Source organism: Pelophylax lessonae (assembly GCF_965119305.1).
Source record: "Pelophylax lessonae genome assembly, chromosome: 3".
Taxonomy (NCBI): Eukaryota; Metazoa; Chordata; class Amphibia; order Anura; family Ranidae; genus Pelophylax; species Pelophylax lessonae.
In genome coordinates this window covers 198,262,040-198,280,347 of record NC_138770.1, presented here as the reverse complement: position 1 = coordinate 198,280,347, position 18,308 = coordinate 198,262,040, and the positions used below count along the sequence as shown (strand labels likewise).

Here is an 18,308-nt window from a genome sequence, read left to right as displayed (position 1 = left end):
AAATTCCTTAAGCTCCATTCACATTACACATTACAAAATGTTACATAACATTACAAATGCTATTAATGCATGCAAATTATAATAATGGAAAAATCTGTTCATTTTGCTTAACCCACATTCACAATTAAGACACAAATTGGGGAAATTAAGCGTTAAATGAAAGGTCCTTTTACACACTTCACTGGTGTGACCAAACACTAAAGTGTCACAATAAATTAAACAACTGGTTCCTAACCACTTGCCATCCCAGGCAATTCTGCCAATTCTGTAAAAATAATAATTTTATTGCTAGAAAATTAGTCAGAACCCCCAAACATTATATATGTTTTTTTTTACCAGATACCCTGGGAAACAATCCAGGGACAAGGTCATCCTCCCAGACTGCGCCCCCCTCTCCCATTCATTATGTGTAAGCTTAGGGGATCCTACATTCAGCAGGCACTCACCTAAAATCACTGCCTCTGTCACTACTCCTGTCAGCCTTACAACAAATGGAAGGTGCCCAGTAGGCCATTGTACCCTGGACAGATTTCCCTCCCACCCACCCCTTGTCCCGGCCCTGTTAGGGAATAAAATGGTGGTTGTTGCAACTTTTTATGTCTCACTGTATTTGCCCAGCAATTTTTCAAATGCGCTTTTTGGAAAAAAAATGTTTTATTAATAATAAAAAAAAAAAAACAGTTAAGTTAGCCTGATTTTTTTGCATAATGTGAAAGATGATATTACGCCGAGTAAATACAGTAGATACCTAACATGTCACGCTTAAAAATTGCACACTCGTGGAATGGCGCCAAACTTCAGTACTTAAAAATCTTAATGTTTAAAAATGTTTACAGGTTACCTGTTTAGAGTTACAGAGGAGGTCTTGGGCTAGAATTATTTCTCTCGCCCTAACGTTTGTGGCGATACCTCACGTGTGGTTTGAACGCCGTTTACTTATGCAGGCGTGACGTACGTAGGTGTTCACTTCTGCGTGCAGGGACGAGGACACTTTAAATATTTTTTCTATTGTTTATTTTACTTTAATTTTTATATTTTGACACTTTTCCTTTACATTTTTCTTTTTTGATCACTTTTATTCTTATTACAAGGAATGTAAACATCCATTGTAAAAGGATTAGGGCATGACAGGTCCTCTTTACAGAGAGATCTGGGGTCTATAAGTCCCTGCACCTCTCCTCTAGGCTGAAAAGTCTAAAATAAAATAAAAAAAATGATCTTGGCTTCCCAACTAAGGCAACAGCAGTTTTTACATCTGCCGAGGCCGAAAATTATGTTATAACGTTGCACCCGGCCTCCGAAGGTCATAGAGATGACTGATGACCATCTGGTCCTTAGTCAGCTGTATGGCAAATGGCCGCTGCTGGCCAATTCCTTCTCTGGTTCGCCGATCGCACCCTCCTGCCACCTGAACTATGATCGCTAGGATTGTTTTTACGGTGCAGGGAATCACCGGCTGAAAAAAGAAGATATCTGAATGATGCCTCCAGCTGCACCCATCACCCAGATATCTCAACTGAAAGTCCTGGACGTCATATGACGTCGTTGGGTGGGAATTGGTTAGGCTCACTGCACATGTTACAATCTGACTGTACAATCTCCTTTAGATCTAACAATTATGTAATGCAGGGGTCCGCCTGTTTAGTTACAAATAAATTGGATAGTTTAGGTAAGTCCTCATGGTGCAATAATTTGGCAAATGTAAAATTGATTGTATAAAAATGGTAAGGCCAGATTGTATTGTGTAACAAGCTTAAGGTTAGCTGATGTCATTTTACAATAGACAATAATCAACGATTTATAGATTTACATTTTTACACTCACATGTAAGTTAGGGTCCCTGAGGTAAAAGAGGTTCAGATATGATTACTATGGAAAAATAAAGGTAGTTGCAACATGTAGAATGTTGTCATATCGTTTTATCACTCTATAGGATGAAGACAGCCAGTTTGCTGGACAGAGACAGGTATACCGTGATATCGGGGAGGAGATGTTGCTGCATGCTTTTGAGGGGTACAACGTCTGCATCTTTGCCTATGGACAGACAGGAGCTGGTAAATCATACACCATGATGGGAAAACAGGAGCCAGATCAGCAAGGAATCATACCACAGGTAACAATGTCATTTTTTTTCTTTATCTTTATGTATGCTTATGTTCATGTGCGTGCTTGCAGAGATCTGATCAAATTTCATAGCCAATTTCACCATTACCATAAAAGACCAAGTTCTGCATTATGGTGGGAACTCTTGGTGCAACCTGCGCTGACAGACACACTGCATTCATCATTTATGAATACATTGGTAGCAGGCAGCAATAACTGCCTGTCTCGGCTCTTAGAGGAGTGTTATGTTGGGACTTAGGAGAAGCATGCATGAACACTTTCTAACCCTAGATACATACAATACTCATGGGGGAAATTGTGTTTTTAGCAATTGGTTTTTCATAAAATTGGAAGATTGTTACTATGTCTATTTCTACATTTAAATTAAAATGACTTATATTTCTCACTCTTTCAAAATGTTTCCTTCTTAAAAACAAATACTGTCAAGGTCAAAGCTTTGAATCAATGCTACAGACTTTACTGAACAACTCTCACAAAGGGTGCTAGTTCTGAGGCAATGGTGGCATCCATCATTGGTTGGGAACTTGAGCTGTGACCTGGCAGGTTCTCTTTTATATCTTTTTCTGTTATGGAAAATGCAAGTGTATGAGCTATATATAGCAACCACCAAGATGTTTCCTTAGCTTAGCTTTCCCTTTAATGATAATAGCTGTCTTTGGCTGCCTTGGCCGGGATCTCCATGGTTCTTCCCCCATTGTGTACACATCAACATTGTTAACATTAGGATGAAATGATCAGTAAGGCCGGCCATACACAGTTCGAATCTCGGCTAGTTCAGCAGGAACCGGCCGAGTTTTGAACCGTTAATGGGCAGGCTGATTGTAACAAGTTGATCAATCGATCAACTTGGGTACAACCAGCCTGCCGCGTTCTCTTGCGAATATCTCTAACGGCTGCTATAGCCGCTAGTGATAATCACTGTCTTCTCCCGGTGGAGACGCCCTCCCCCCTGCCGGGAGCAGACAATTGCTCGGCAGGAGGTATTTCTCTATCAGCACTGTCTGTGTTAATGAGGGAACCCGTGCTTGCAGGAAATAAATTTTCACTGTGTATGGCCAGCCTGAGTATGAATTCCTAGATCTAAGGAGGTAGCTATCTGGGGTTCGCAGTTCCAACCTCCACAGCTCCCTGGCCAGACACCTGTGGTGGTTACCCTTTGGAATCTTTGCCATGTACATTTCATTTTAGCTGATTTGTAAGTACTAGGTCCCTGATCATGGCCTTGGAGGCTTTAACAATAATATCCTTCATCAATTGTGATATATATCTTATACTGATGTTTTACCTTACAGACGTGTTATTTGTATGTACTGCTGAGGAAGTGAGCGTTGACTCACGAAACATGTAGAGTTTCAGGATGCAACCATTCATCTACATATGTTTTGATATTTTGTACTTTTTCTATATTTATATATTGTTATGGAATTACTACAATCAGTGATATACTCAATTATTTGCACTTTATGTGATGAGATTTGTTTCTGTTTACTAATAAACTGTGAATTCTTTTTACCATGTGTTTTATGGTTGTACGTGTTACACCTCATATAAAGTCCCAGGAAATATTTGTGGATCTATATAGAGGTATCTATTTAGTTATGGGCTGAATAGACCTGGGTTGCAGTTTGACTATCATTGATAGGGGAATTTGGGTGCATTGTTGATTTAGTTTCTAAGGTTTTCTATAATGGTAAGAATGAACTGAAACACCCAAGCAGGTTGATTTACCAAAGCAACAGAGTATGTTCACTCTTAAAAATGTATAGGATGATGCTGTGTTCTATTTAATCATCCATTTAATGGCAACAAAAACCCTATTAACAATTTTTTTTTTCTCGATGATAGATTATTGTAAACACAGCTTCACTGTATTTTCTAAGCTAAGTGAATATACACTTTGCAAATTGAAGGACCTCTCTTAGTCTATTAAATCACCCCTTATGTCTGATAATCTCTTTTTGATAATTAACATTTTATTTTTAAAATATATAGAAAAAAATACCATGCTTTATGATATACATAATGCTAATAGTAGAGCTTAATAGAGAAGACAAAGCATGCAGAGATCCATGAAATGATCCATAATTATATAGCTATGTATATGAAATCCATCTCAGGCATGGAATGCGCTGTAAATATAAAGTACATGCTTAAATCCCTACTAGTTTTTGCACATACTGTATATATGGAGAGTTTGACAGTATTTTTCTACTGGCAATCCATAGGAAGCAATCAGTAATAATATACCATTCCTAGTTATTCTATCCAGGGATGAACACGATCAGCTGCAGTCACCACTAGATATACCTTTGGTCAACATGAATCATTTGGTATATACATTTGAAATGACACAATTATAAATATATAGATATATATATATATATATATATATATATATATATATATATATATATATATATATATAAATATATATATATATACATATATATATAATACATACTGATTTAAATATTTTTAATTAAATTGATGCTGTTCACGTCTTTTTGTTTGTAGATATTTCAATTAACTCATTTATTGAAAGTATAGGTAATGTAAGGTGACCAGACCTCTTCCTAATATGATCCACTTGTGTCATTGTCTGGAAGGTGCCTTGTCTGGTCATTGTCACTTATTGTCTTCATGATTATTAACCTGTTGTAAGATCCTGAAATCTTTAGCTAAGAGCGTTCCTTTCCAGAGAAAAAGACATTCTGTAAAAAAAATAGAAAGACAGACATATAGGTGCAAAGAGTTTCTGCTAGAGTTCACTGTTTAAGGGGGATTACCTTGCTGCTTTTTATTCTGGTTAACCCCTCAATATCTGAATTATTCATTGACTCCTCGCTGTGTGTGAATTATTCAAGATATACTCTGTGTCTGTAAATTATTAATTAAACCTACACTGTCTGTAAAGTGTTAACCACTTTGTGCCCGTGACTTTTAGACTTGGTGACCAAGACATTTGTTTTAAGCTACTGATGTAAAATGTTTCAACTGTCATGTGAAATGAAATACTTCTTATCTTTATTACAGCTCTGTGAAGACCTCTTCTCCCGTATCAATGACACATCGAATGACAATATGTCTTATTCTGTGGAGGTAGGCCAATTTTAGTGACCATATTTCCTGTAGAACTGAATTGGTCAGCTACCGAGAAGTAGTGATGGACCAGTGAATCACACAAGCTAAGAAAAATTGTATTCCTTTGTCAGTAGTTATTTTAGTACCAGAAATAAAGATATGGTTAAAGTGGACCTTCGTCTGAAAATTAAAGTTCTACTCCCCCCCCCCCCTACAAAATTTGGAAGGTACCTAGTTTTGACAGGTAGCTGCTCCCACTTCTGCTTGGCTCACCTAGGCAAACCAAGCGAAAGTTTGGACCCCCACCCGCAACCTACTGGGGCATGTGACACATCCCAGGAGGCTGCAGGCCTATTCAGAAAGAGCAGCACAACTTTTCCCAGACCGAAGATTCTCTTTAAGCACTGTAGAGCACTTGTGTATTGAGATAACCTGTTTTTTTTTTTTTTATTTGTGGTCCAGGATTTTTGTTGCTGTTTATGCCCCCACTTGGGAGATTACTACTCATTTCCTTTCCAAGTGACATCAGAAAAAGAAATTAGGTTAATTATTGTCATAGAGAGAGAAAATTGTAGACAGCAAAAAACTAACAGAGGTTTGTCACTTCTTCCTTCTTTTTAAAGCGGTAGTAAACCACTGTTTTTTTTAATTCTGCAAGGTAAAGCCATAATGTGCTAGTATGCATCCAAATCTGAAAGCAACCCAAATCTGAAAGCAATTCTAACCCTTGTCCATTTTAGGCAAATCTTAAAATATAGGTATTGGCTGAAGTTTAGCTTCAAAGAACAGTTTTACTAAATGTGAGGCTGATATGGACATCAGAGCGGGTTCTACAGAACGAATTACATTTGGGAAATCATACCAACTCACAAATGCCCTGCTGTCTGGCACATTCCAGCAATTTCCCAGCTGCCAGTCTAGGTCTACTATATTTCTCCTTCTATTCTGTTAGATACCCCCAGACCAGTTTCCTTGTGCTGTCCCCTTAACATCACAAATCTTTCTACCTGCTCATTTGCAACTCACACAAGAGTCATTGTAATGCAGTGGAAATGTGTTTTTTCCCCTAACATATTATGCCTGAAGTAAGAAAGATAGGATAATAAAGCAATACTCTGTGTTATAAACACAGCAGGCATCATGCCTGATGACAGTTGCTTCGGAATAAGGATTGGCAGCAAAAGGGTATGGGTGAAGGGTTGGGGAGAAGGAATAGCATGAATTAGGTGTCAGGTTATTGGCAGAGTGAGTGAGAAGGAGGGGTCTGCCTGATCACATAGTGACTTTTGATCTACTGGTCCTTTCAGTCTGTACATCTTCAGGAGAGAACAAGTCCCTCCCTCCCACCCTTGTTGCCCGCTTTGTTATACTAACCTTGTCTTAAAAAAAAAAAACAACTTGAAAATGAAATTAAAAATTTAAAGCAATAAATAATGAATGAAATTAACATTTTTTTATATATTTTTTTATATGTCGGGCATGTTCACATGGTTGGGGGGTGGTGTTTTTTTCTGTTATACCTTCTTGTGTTGCGGCTGGCAGTTATCCCTTTTGTGGGCTGAGGTGGCAGGTGGCTGGTAGAGTGTGGTGAATGGGTAGCAGGAAGCCCAAGTAAGCCCCTGAGCCTACCCTGGATGGCTGGGGGCTGAATTGGCTCCTGATAAAGGAGAGTTTGAGACACCCACTCAGCCCTGTAAAAGAGATTCTAGAGGTGGTTATATCTTAGTGGTTTGATCGTTCAGTTTTTACATATATCAAGCTGTGGCTGATACATAATAATAAAGTATCAAACAAGTCAAAAGGATTTATACATGGTTTATATGTGGTTATTTAAAGTTATGTTTTTTGTTAAGAGAGAAGTGGACAGTGGATCAGTCATGACAAAAAGGTGCACTTTGCCAACCCCAAGTCTCACAACTTCTTTACAGACTGCAAAGCATGCCAGTCTTTTGACCTTTCCAATCATGCATGTATAATTATGTGTTATTCTGTTTCTTTAGGTAAGTTATATGGAGATATACTGTGAGCGGGTCAGAGACCTTCTTAATCCAAAGAATAAGGGGAACCTTCGTGTCCGTGAACACCCCCTACTGGGACCATACGTTGAGGATTTGTCAAAGCTAGCTGTAACTTCATATCGTGACATCCAAGACCTAATGGATTCCGGTAACAAAGCCAGGTACGTTCATCATCATCACTAGTATTATCATTAGGTAGTTTGCTTTAAAAGAATATTATAATGTGTGTAACCTGCCAGCTCTTTAAACTGTGCAGCAGGACATCATTCCTGGCTGTAGATCATTGGTTCCTCCTTGCCAGACATTGACTGAGCACAGGGAGAAAAGAGGAGCAAAGGAGGATGCTTATTGCAGCCTGGAACTAAGTCTGGTGCTAGCAATGGGGAATCCAATTGGTTTCCCTTGCAGCTGGGACTGTGACCCAACCCACCAGACCCAACGGTAGAGAGCTGGAGGAAGAAATCCTGCGTTTAAGGACTCTGGGCTTGGAGAGCCACAAGGCTGCTGTAGGGCAGACCTTTGGTGTGTGTGTGCGCCAGGAGCCAGGGAGGGCAGAGCGGCATGAGTTGCTCCTGAGAGAGCACGAGAAGTGTTGAGGAGTGTGCTGTATACAGTTTAGCTCTCTTTCACAGGCTGTCCACTCCTTCTCAGCTCCAAACAGTGCAGCTTTCACGTGATGCCCCCATCCCACACTGCACCTGCATCTTCCTTGTAATTGCAGTGAGTGTAGAGCAGGCAGTGATCTGCGAGTTTCTGCCATGTTTTGGCAGAAAAAATACTTGGGTGCGAGGGCCGCATGAAATGGAAGGGAGGGCCAGATTCAGCCCGCGACACTTGTGTGCTAGAATATCAAACACAGCCAGCACAACCATACAAAAAGCAAATAATGAGGCTATGGTATGGAATCCGCTATCAAGGACTCACTTTATACTTGGGTACAACTGTTTGCATTCAATAAAAAGACTTTAAAAAAGACGTCTCCTGAAATTCTCGAGTGTTTGTTGTTCTTTTTTTGTCACTGATCATTATTCATGTGAATTTTCTTTTTTGAATTATTTATTTTGTCTTTTTAATGGGTATGATCTTTCTTCAAAAACATTTATGTATAGGATGTAACATGTTTGTGAGTCCAAAGCTTTAGTTTGTTGCATCTGATTACTAAAGCATTTTCTTCTTCACAAACAGAACTGTAGCCGCCACAAACATGAATGAGACAAGCAGTCGCTCCCATGCTGTGTTTAACATCATCTTCACCCAGCGCAGGCACGACGCTGACACAGAGAACACTACAGAGAAGGTGAGAACTGCAAATCTAAACTGTCAGGCTATTTTACTAAAGGAGTTGTTTCATGCTAGCATGTGGACCCCCAGTGACCAACCTGAGTCCTAAGGGCCACATTTGGCCCTTAGGCACTTGTGCACTCCTCAGATCCCAACAGTCTGTAGAAGTAGTTGTAAATGGGTAAAAGCATTGATCTCTACTAACCCCATATAAAATGTCCTCTCATTATCATTTCCTCTTATGCCTCCAGTCACTAACAGTCCCCTCTAGCATTACCTATACTGAACATTATGTTCTGACCTGTGGATATATTCAGCGATAGCATTTGGTGATGAAACTTGGCAATTTACCTTGTAAGTTGACAACCGCTTATTATATGGATGATTCAAATCCACCTTCAGGTTAAGCGGAATTAGGAAAGATAAATTCATCCTTTAGTAAGTAAGCCACTAACATGTTTTCCAGCTTGTATATGCACATCCACCCAATTCACAGTTCCACTTTCTTAGGAATTAGCTTTTTCTCGACTGTATTACTGTATATTGCACATTTATTGTCGATGTAATATAACAAATGTATATTGTTACATAGGTTTGCAATGCATACATTTTAGAGCATCCAACGGAATTAAAAATGGTGACTGTATTTCTGGATAATTCTATTTTATTAAGACAGATCTGTATAAGTAATGTAGCTCTTACCCCTGAAGGAGCCACTTGATATGTTGGGTCCCCTGTCCCTGTGCCCACCACTCTGTGTCATTCACTCTGACACACCTGGCTTCAACCCAATGCCTCAAGGTTCAAAGAGACCAGTCATAACACAACTGCTGTACCTTATTTTGATTATGATTTTTTGACTTTGCAGTGGTAAGCTTGGTTGGTATAGCAGCTGTTTTTATACACTTATATTTAATAGTTTGCGTTGATTTATTTACTTTACACAACAACTGGTTAAGTAATAGCAAAAAGTTTATTGCAAAAGGGTAAGCGAAGAAGAAATATATTGTAATGAATAAATGGTAAGATACTGCAGTCGTTAAACAGTAAGGGAAATATACAGCAATGATTAAGCAATAGGAGTAATATAATGCAGAAACAATAATTGTTTTTGCCATTAGCACATCTCCCACAGTTATTACCTCTTGTATCCCTTGACCCTCCCCCTTAGATTGTAAGCTCTAACGAGCAGGGCCCTCTGATTCCTACTGTATTAAAGTGTATTGTATTTGTACTGTCTACCCTCAAGTTGTAAAGTGCTGCATAAACTGTCGGTGCTATATAAATCCTGTATAATAATAATTATAATATTTGTTATAGAACACAACACCCTGAACCCTGTACTAGGCAACCCTACCAAGGGGGAGATGTGTATGTGTGTGTGTGTATATATATATATATATATATATACCAGAATAACACAATAACAGTTCTGCAGTCAGTAATATGCTACCCACATTTATTTTGCTGGTCAGCTCTTTGAGGCCCAACTGTAATGGTGGAGTGCTCAAGGTAGTGTTCCTTTAGGAACCCTCTGAACTTTTGCAGGCCCTGCCACTGCAGACAGTTCTGTCCCTCTTTTATTAGGGTGGCCAGAGCAGGGTTGGCCAGCGGCCTGTAACTACTCGTTATCAGCAGTGGGGTCTCCTTCTGCTCACTGCCAAAATGTACCCCGGTCAGTGTCCTCAGTCCTTAGCGTCTGGCTCCTCAATCAGGTAGCAAGCTCAGCCAGCATCCAGGGTGTTCTCTCACATCCTCAGTGTAGCACTGACCCTGAAGGGGTCACTGTGTATAGATCTATCTTGGGTCTCCCTTTGATTATCCTGTTGCCAGATACCAGGCATTTTCATACACCGCCAGCTGCACACACATTCTTTTGCTTGGTGTCTCCAATGACCAGTCTAAGGGATTTGTTTTTGGTAGTTTATTTGGAGAGCTTGGTTAGGAGAAGGGATTAGTGGGATATTCCAAATTCAACTTTGTACAGGTGAGGACAACTCTTACTTGGCCTCACTTAGTGAAACTGAATAGCAGATCTTAGTCTAATAAGTCCTTTGTTGGCAGCAGACTCCGTGAAATCTGTATCTTTGGGACACTATTCGGTATCCCCTTTAGCTTACACCCAGCACACTGACTTTCTAGCACCAAGAGGGGGAATTTTAACAGCAACAGTCTCTAGAATCCCTTGAGGTGAGTCTGTACTCACAAGGCCCTGGTCGCAGGTCACCTTCCTCTGTGATACCAGACAAAATCCATGGACATCCTCCCTCGGTCAGCTCTCAAAAGAATCCCTGGGTTTCAGCTTCTCTGTTTCTGGCCCTCAGGTCGACCACCTGAGGCCGCATGACAGCCTTTGCTGGGGAGAGGCAGCAGCCTCCTCCCTACTTGGACCCTGCTTCCTAGCCAAAGACCAGGAGCCCCAAGTGCCCCCAGATATAAGTACCATCACTCAGCAGGTACCGGGGCACCTCCCCTGCCTATTGGTTAGGGCTGACCAGATGTCCCATGTTCTCATCTGCATGGTTTCCTCCCACTGTCCAATGCACTCTATCACAATTTGATTAGTGTAAAACATCAAGCAAGGATGAGCATCATCAGAGCACACTTCTATCCAACAATCACAGCTCTCTGTTAAGCAGACAACTCCTAGATTTTTCTGGCTGTCTCCCTGTTAAGCAGAGAAACCAAAAACGATATACACCTACACTAGCATATATCTAGGAGGGTGCTACATCAGTTTCTCTGCTAATCGTCCTTCTTTTTTCTCATCACCCCCTGGAAAGGTACAACACTCCTCATCTTCACTACGAGGCTGCTGGGAGTTGAAGTTTTTGACTTTGAGAATCTTAAGCCAGTTCAATCTGTAAAAAAACACACCTCCCACAATCCTCCACACTTCTCTCTAGAGTCTGTAGCAGTCCAAATCCTCAGTTTGCCTCCTAGTGGAAGGAGGGTGACCCAACACTGGTAGCTCTATGTTTTGTAATAGCACAGACACAGAATCCTTTTCCTGCAAGAGAATATCTCTGACAGTCAAAGGTGAGTTGCAAAGACCATATCACCATTATAGTATGGCTATTCAGTGTTTTGGCGGAGGTCTTACAAGCAGACTCCACTAAACTATATTGTCATCTGGGCTGGAAATAAAGTACATAAGTATCTCCGTGAAATAGTCCATGTGGCTCTGATTTTCTCTGTTGCCAAGGATTTCCTGGTTTTCTTCCCTGAAATTGTTCAGCTTACATTATGTCACACAATAACACTGTTAGAAATGAAAAAATAAAATTAAAAAACAAGCTTTTTCTTTTCACATTTTGCATTCAATATCCAGAATACATCGCCCATGAATGTTGAATCTTGTGATAATTGTTGGTCTGAACTAATGTTGTTCTTTATCAACGTGGAGCAGGCAGACACAAAGGATCTGGATTATATAATCATCTGAAAGCTGAATAGCTCAATCAAAGTTTGTAATTAGCCATGACTATGGAACAAATATGCAATCAGAAGAATTTACATGTTGTTCATTCAGTCTTTGTTTCCATGCATATTTCTCTGACTGTAAGGCAATAACTGCAGTGGGGCTCAGCTCTTACTTATGCTTTAAATGACCTTTTATCATAATTTGCACATATTTATATAATAAAATGTTCTGCTTTTTGGGCCTGCCCTCATAGGCAAATTTACCATGAGACTCATGTGGGGTTGTTCCTGGGACAACAACAAAAAAGATTTGAATACTTAGGTTCTTGTTGAATTATCCGGTCACTTTTTGATATATCTGGAAGCAATACTAAAAAAGAAAGGAGTTGAGAAATGCCAAGGAGTATCACTAGACTCTCTGCATCTCAGATGGCACCATGGGGGAGATTTACTAAAACTGGAACATGAAAACGCCAGTGCAGCTTTACATAGAAACCAATCAGCTTCCAGGTTTTATTGTCAAAGTTTAATTGAACAGCTGAAGTTAGAACCTGATTGGCCACCATCCACAGCTGTACCAGATTCTAAATGCTCTGGCTTTAAGGCTTCATTCACACCTTGGCGTTCTGGGTTGCAGGCAGAATTGCTGCGATTCTGCCCAATATTCCCAGATCACGGAACGCACTTGCGATCCTGTTACATTCAATGGCAGCCCATTCGCGATTGGGGTTCCAGAACTTCTTTTGATTGACAGTCCTCCTGCGATTCTGCTTGCACGATTTTGCAACAATTTTTCGGACAATAATAGCAGCAAAATCATGCCAGGATTGGGGTGCCATTGAAAGTAACAGGATCGCAAGCATGTTCCGTGATTTGCAGCAATTCCGAAATCCGAAGCTCCAAGGTGTGAATGGAGCCTAACATATCTCCCCCCTTGTGTTTCTGTGTCAGCTGTTGACATGCACAGGTCAGTAGAAGAGCCCTACACATAAAAAAGTAGACTATCTCAAGCAGTACATTCTGGCATTTTGCCAGTAATAATCATATCACATTGAGCAGCACTTGTGTAATAGTTAGAGTGGGTATTCAGATGAATAATAAGACAGGGAGTGCCTGCAACTTTTAGTTTATTAAGCAGGTGAAAAGTTAGAAGCAATAATGCCCATGGTAGCTCAGGTAACACAGGTGGACAGCTGGAGGGATCAAAAGCACAAGGTTGAAGCGCCACCCCACTGGAATTCCGTAGAACCCTGGAAGGAGGTCCCCACAGTAGCTAGGTCTTTTGGTGAAGTTGTTGCCCCTCCTGCCTGGAAGCCAACACACCAGTTCTGACAGTGGAGAACCTTTTACCTGGCTGCACAACATTGGTCCAGCTACCTCTGCCTCATCCAGTGGGGCATCTCTAAACCACTGAGGGAGGGAAGCAGAGAAACGTATCTTTCTTAGGCATATTAAGGAAATGACAGACTTGTGTGAGAAGTTAAAACAATACTAAAGATACTATTACTCCCTCATTAACTCTGGCATCTTCTCCCCAACTTCTTCTGGATGCTGATCTTTGGCCATATTCATTTGCTGGTGAGATATAATGTCACTCCCGTGCATAGCAGGAGTGCAGTCATTCCGGTACACAAGGAGTGTGCCGGAATGTAAACTGAGCTGTGCATGTACATTGCGATCAGGCAGGTAAGTGTATTTTATTGCAGCAGAGACATTAGGGCTGATTTACTAAAGGCAAGTAGACTGTGCACCTTGCAAGGGCAATTGCAGTATTTTCCCCTAGAGCTTACTGAATGTGGTGAAGCCTCACTTTGTAAAGAATACCCAATTAGGTGCAAGGAAGACAAAAACATTTTTTTTTTACTTGCACATGATTAGATGGTGGAAATAAGCAGAGCTTTACCAAATGTACTGAGCTCTCAACTGCACTTGCAGAGTGCACAGTCTATTTTCGCTTTAAAGGGGCCTGTGTCTACATCTGAGCATAGCGAGTAAATAGGTACACTGCTACACCTGTACATATGGTGCCCATTTACATCAATACAACGTGACTGCTATGCAACTTTCGAGAAGGTACAGGTGCTACTTGCGATGCAGCAAGGTTTTGTGCCCCGTAGACTTCAATGGAAATGCATCAAAATTGCAGCTACATGTGATTTTTTTTTTATGTAACTCTAGTGTGTTTTTTTCCCCCAACTAGTTTCCTCGACCCAGCAACATGTGCTCTTGTGCTTTTGTCATGCAGAAAAGAGGAAGGGAAGAGGCAGGAAAGCTGACACTAATAATGAGGAGCTGATATGCCTGCTGCATGAATGTCCACTTTTGTATGACACACGTGACCCATAGTTACATAGATAGTCAGGTTGAAAAAAGACGCAAGTCCATCTGGTTCAAAAAAAAAAAAAAACAGTATTGAAAAACCCAACCATACAATCCCATATACACAATCCTATACCCGCATTTGATCCAGAGGAAGGCAAAAAACCCCAGCAAAGCATGATCCAATTTGCTGCAGCAGGGGAAAAATAATTCCTTCCTGATCCCCCGAGAGGCAATCGGATATTCCCTGGATCAACTTTACCTAACAAAATTTTAGTACCCACTTATATTAAGTACACCCAAGAAAGAATCCAGGCCTTTTTTAAAGCAATCTAGTGAGCTAGCAAGAACCACCTCTATTCCACATTTTCACAGCTCTAACGTGAAGAAACCTTTCCGTATTTGGAGACAAAATATGTTTTCCTTTAGACGTAAAGAGTGCCCCCTTGTCCTCTGTGTTGACCTTAAAGTGAACAACTAAACACCAAGTTCACTATATGGACCCCTTATGTATTTATACATGTTGATCATATCCCCCCTTAATCTCCTCTTTTCAGGAGGGAATACATTCATTTCCTCTAATCTTTTCTAATAGCTGAGCTCCTCCATGCCTCTTATCAGTTTGGTTGCCCTTCTCTGCACTTTCTCCAGTTCCCCGATATCCTTTTTAAGAACTGGTGCCCAAAACTGAACTGCATATTCCAGATGAGGTCTTACTAATAATTTGTACAGGGAAAAAAATGATATCTCTCTCTCTCTCTGGAGTCCATGCCTCTCTTACAAGAAAGGACTTTGCTTGCTTTGGAAACTGCAGCTTGGCATTGCATGCTATTATTAAGCTTAGGATCTACCAGAGCACCCAGATTCTTCTCAGCTATGGATTCCCCCAGTTATACTCCCCCTAGTATGTATGCTGCATGCATATTCTTAGCCCCCAAGTGCATGACTTTACATTTATTAACACTCATTTGCCACATAGTTGTCCAATGAAACAGTGCATTGAGGTCAGCTTGTAAGTTGTAGACATCCTGTAAAGAAGTTATTCCACTGCAAAGCTTGGTGTCATCTGCAAAGACTGAAATTGTACTATTAATCCCAGACCCTATATCATTTATAAAGATAATAAAAAGTAAGGGTCCCAACACTGAACCTTGGGGTACACCACTAATAACCTTAGACCATTCAGAGTAAGAATCATTAACCAATACTCTCTGAATTCTATCTTTTTTTTTTTTTATTCTATCTTTTAGCCAATTTTTCTATCCATTTACAAACTGATCTTTCCAAACCTGTAAACTTTACCTTACACATTAGCCGTGTGTGGGGAACAGTGTCAAACGCTTTTGCAAAATTAAAGTATACTACGTCCACAGCCACCCCTCTGTCCAAGGTTTTACTTACCTCCTCATAAAAAGAAATCCGGTTTGTTTGACAACTTCTAACTTTCATGAATCCATGCTGTCTGTTGCTTAAAATATTTTTTTCCAACAAGAACTCATCTATGTGGTCTTTTATTAAACTCTCCAGTATCTTTCCGACTATAGAAGTTAAACTAACAGGTCTATAGTTACTTGGCAAAGACTTTGATCCCTTTTTAACCACTTGCCGACTGCTCACTCGAGCTCTACTGCAGCAAAGTGGTTAGTTCCCGTCCAGCGACGTAGACCTACGTCGCTGGACTCCTCCCCTTGTGGGCGGCGCACGCGCGCCGCCAGAGGCTCACTCCCGCTGTATTCAGTCACAGCAGGAGTCGCTCCAGGGGAGGAGCGGCGGGGGGAATCGAGTTTGGAGATCCGCCCGCTTGTGTAAACAAAGCGGGCGGATCTCCTAAGTGACAGACAGTGACAGATTGCAGGGTTCAGCATAGCTGCACCTGCGATCTGTCCCTGTGTCACTCAGTCACCTCCCCCCACACATGTCAGTAAGCACCAGGCATACATTAACCCCTCCCTCTCCAATAAAATTAACCCCTTCCCTGCCAGTGTCATTTTTACAGTAACAGTGCATATTTATAGCACTAATTACTGTAGTAATGTCACTGGTACCCCCAAAAGTGTCAAAAATGTCAGTCAAGGGTCCGATCTGTCCGCCGCAATGTCGCAGTCCCGCAAAAAAAATCGCAGATCGCCGCCATTGCTCGTTAAAAAAAAACCCACCAAAAATGACAGAAATCTTTCCCTTAGTTAGTAAACGCAATAACTTTTGCGCAAACCAATCAAAATATGCTTATTGTGATTTTTTTTTATCAAACATAGGTAGCAGAAAACAAATTGGCTAAAATGTAAAAAAAATTAGATTTTTACATTTTTTTTGGGGGGAATTACATTTTTTTTGTTTATAGCGCAAAAAGTAAAAATCGCACAGGTGATCAAATACCACCAAAAGAAAGCTCTGTTTGTGGGAAAAAAATGAAGTAAATTTCGTTTGGGTACGGTGTCGCACGACCACGCAATTGTCAGTTAAAGTCGCACAGTGCCGAATCACAAAAAGTGGCCTAGACGTAAGACCGCAAAATCCTCCGGTGGTAAAGTGGTTAAATATAGGCATTGGCCCTTCACCAATCCAGTGGTACTATTCCGGTCCTTAACGAGACCCTAAAAATTAGAAACAAAGGCTTTAAAATTACAGCGCTCAATTCTTTTGGGATGCGTGGGTGGATGCCATCTGGTCCAGGTGCTTTATCCACCCTTATTCTGTCTAGATATTTCTGGACCATATCACTTTTGAGCCATTGTGGATCATTTGGGGCGGTGTCAATACCATCCTCATTATGGTCATGAGCTCCCCCCATGCTCCTTTGTATATACAGAGCTGAAGAAAGTATTTAATACATTTGCCTTCTCTTTGTCCCCAGTCACCCACTCCTGGTTATTTTGTAAAAGGCCTACATGCTCAGACCGGACCTTTTTACTAGAAATATATTTGAAGAATTTTTGGGGGTTTGTCCTACTATCTTTTGCAATCTGTCATTCATTTTGAATTTTTGCGTCCTTGATTTCCTTTTTACATATTCTGTTATATTCTTTGTAACAATTAAACAATGATAGTGTTCCTTCATTTTTATATTTTTTAAAAGCTCTTTCTTTTTATGTATATATATATATGTATGTATATAGCTTTTTTAACTTTGACCGTGAGCCACATAGGTTTTATTTTTAGCCTTTTAAACGTATTACCCATGGGAATATACTTTGCAGTCAGTTTGCATGAAGTCTTTCCCATTTCTGTTCTGTGCTTATCGATGCCAATATTCCCTCCCGGTCTAAATCCTGGAGAGCAGCCCTCATTCTTGGAAAATTCGCTCTCTTAAAGTTAAGTGTTTTTGTATTTCCTGAATGCGTTTTTTGCTTACAGCTAACATTAAATGAAATCCTGTTATGGTCACTGCTACTCAGATGTTCTTTTATATGAACATTATTAATAAGCTCTGCATGGTTTGAGATTACCAGGTCCAACAGAGCATCATTTCTAGTGGGGGCCTCAATAAACTGCACCATAAAATTGTCTTGTAATAGGTTTATACATTTTTGCCCTTTAACTGTTCCAGCAGTGCCATTACTCCAGTCAATGTCTGGGTAGTTAAAATCCCCCATTATAAACACCGTCACAGCCCTTGCAGCTCTTTCTATCTGTGCCAGGAGCTGAGTCTCCACCTCCTCATTAATACTGGGAGGTCTATGACAAACTCCAATGATAATCTTTATATTATGCACACCCATGTACATTTCAGCCCATACTGCTTCAGACTCAGCACACTCTCCATCAACTAGGTCTTTTTCCCAATGTAGAAGGACCAGTGCAAGCGGGAATGGGTCTGCAAGACATTGGCCACATCATTTATTTCACAGCAGATATGCTTACCATTAGCCAAAACAAAAATCCCAACAGTACGAAAATCGCATCAAAAACTGGTCAAAACAGGTTAAATACATGCCATGTGGCACTGCAGTCACATTGAAAATAAAATCGTGCTGCAGTAGCAGCCTAAGGGCTGGTTCACACCACATGCAGTCCAGTGTGTTGCAGTACAGTCAATAAAAGTAGAGCATACTGCATTTTATC

At 40.5% G+C, this 18,308-nt stretch overlaps 1 protein-coding gene across 7 annotated transcripts in view; it reads left to right on the top strand.

Annotated features, from left to right (window-relative positions):
• The window catches only part of KIF1A (kinesin family member 1A), a 234,155-nt gene that overhangs the window by 91,079 nt on the left and 124,768 nt on the right, over window positions 1–18,308 (top strand). For all 7 annotated transcript variants that reach the window (XM_082249386.1, XM_082249385.1, XM_082249384.1 and 4 more), the window contains exons 4-7: window positions 1,934–2,113; window positions 5,158–5,223; window positions 7,206–7,384; window positions 8,409–8,520. In XM_082249386.1, coding sequence (XP_082105512.1) covers window positions 1,934–2,113; window positions 5,158–5,223; window positions 7,206–7,384; window positions 8,409–8,520 — 537 coding nt within the window. The remainder of the gene's footprint in view (window positions 1–1,933; window positions 2,114–5,157; window positions 5,224–7,205; window positions 7,385–8,408; window positions 8,521–18,308) is intronic.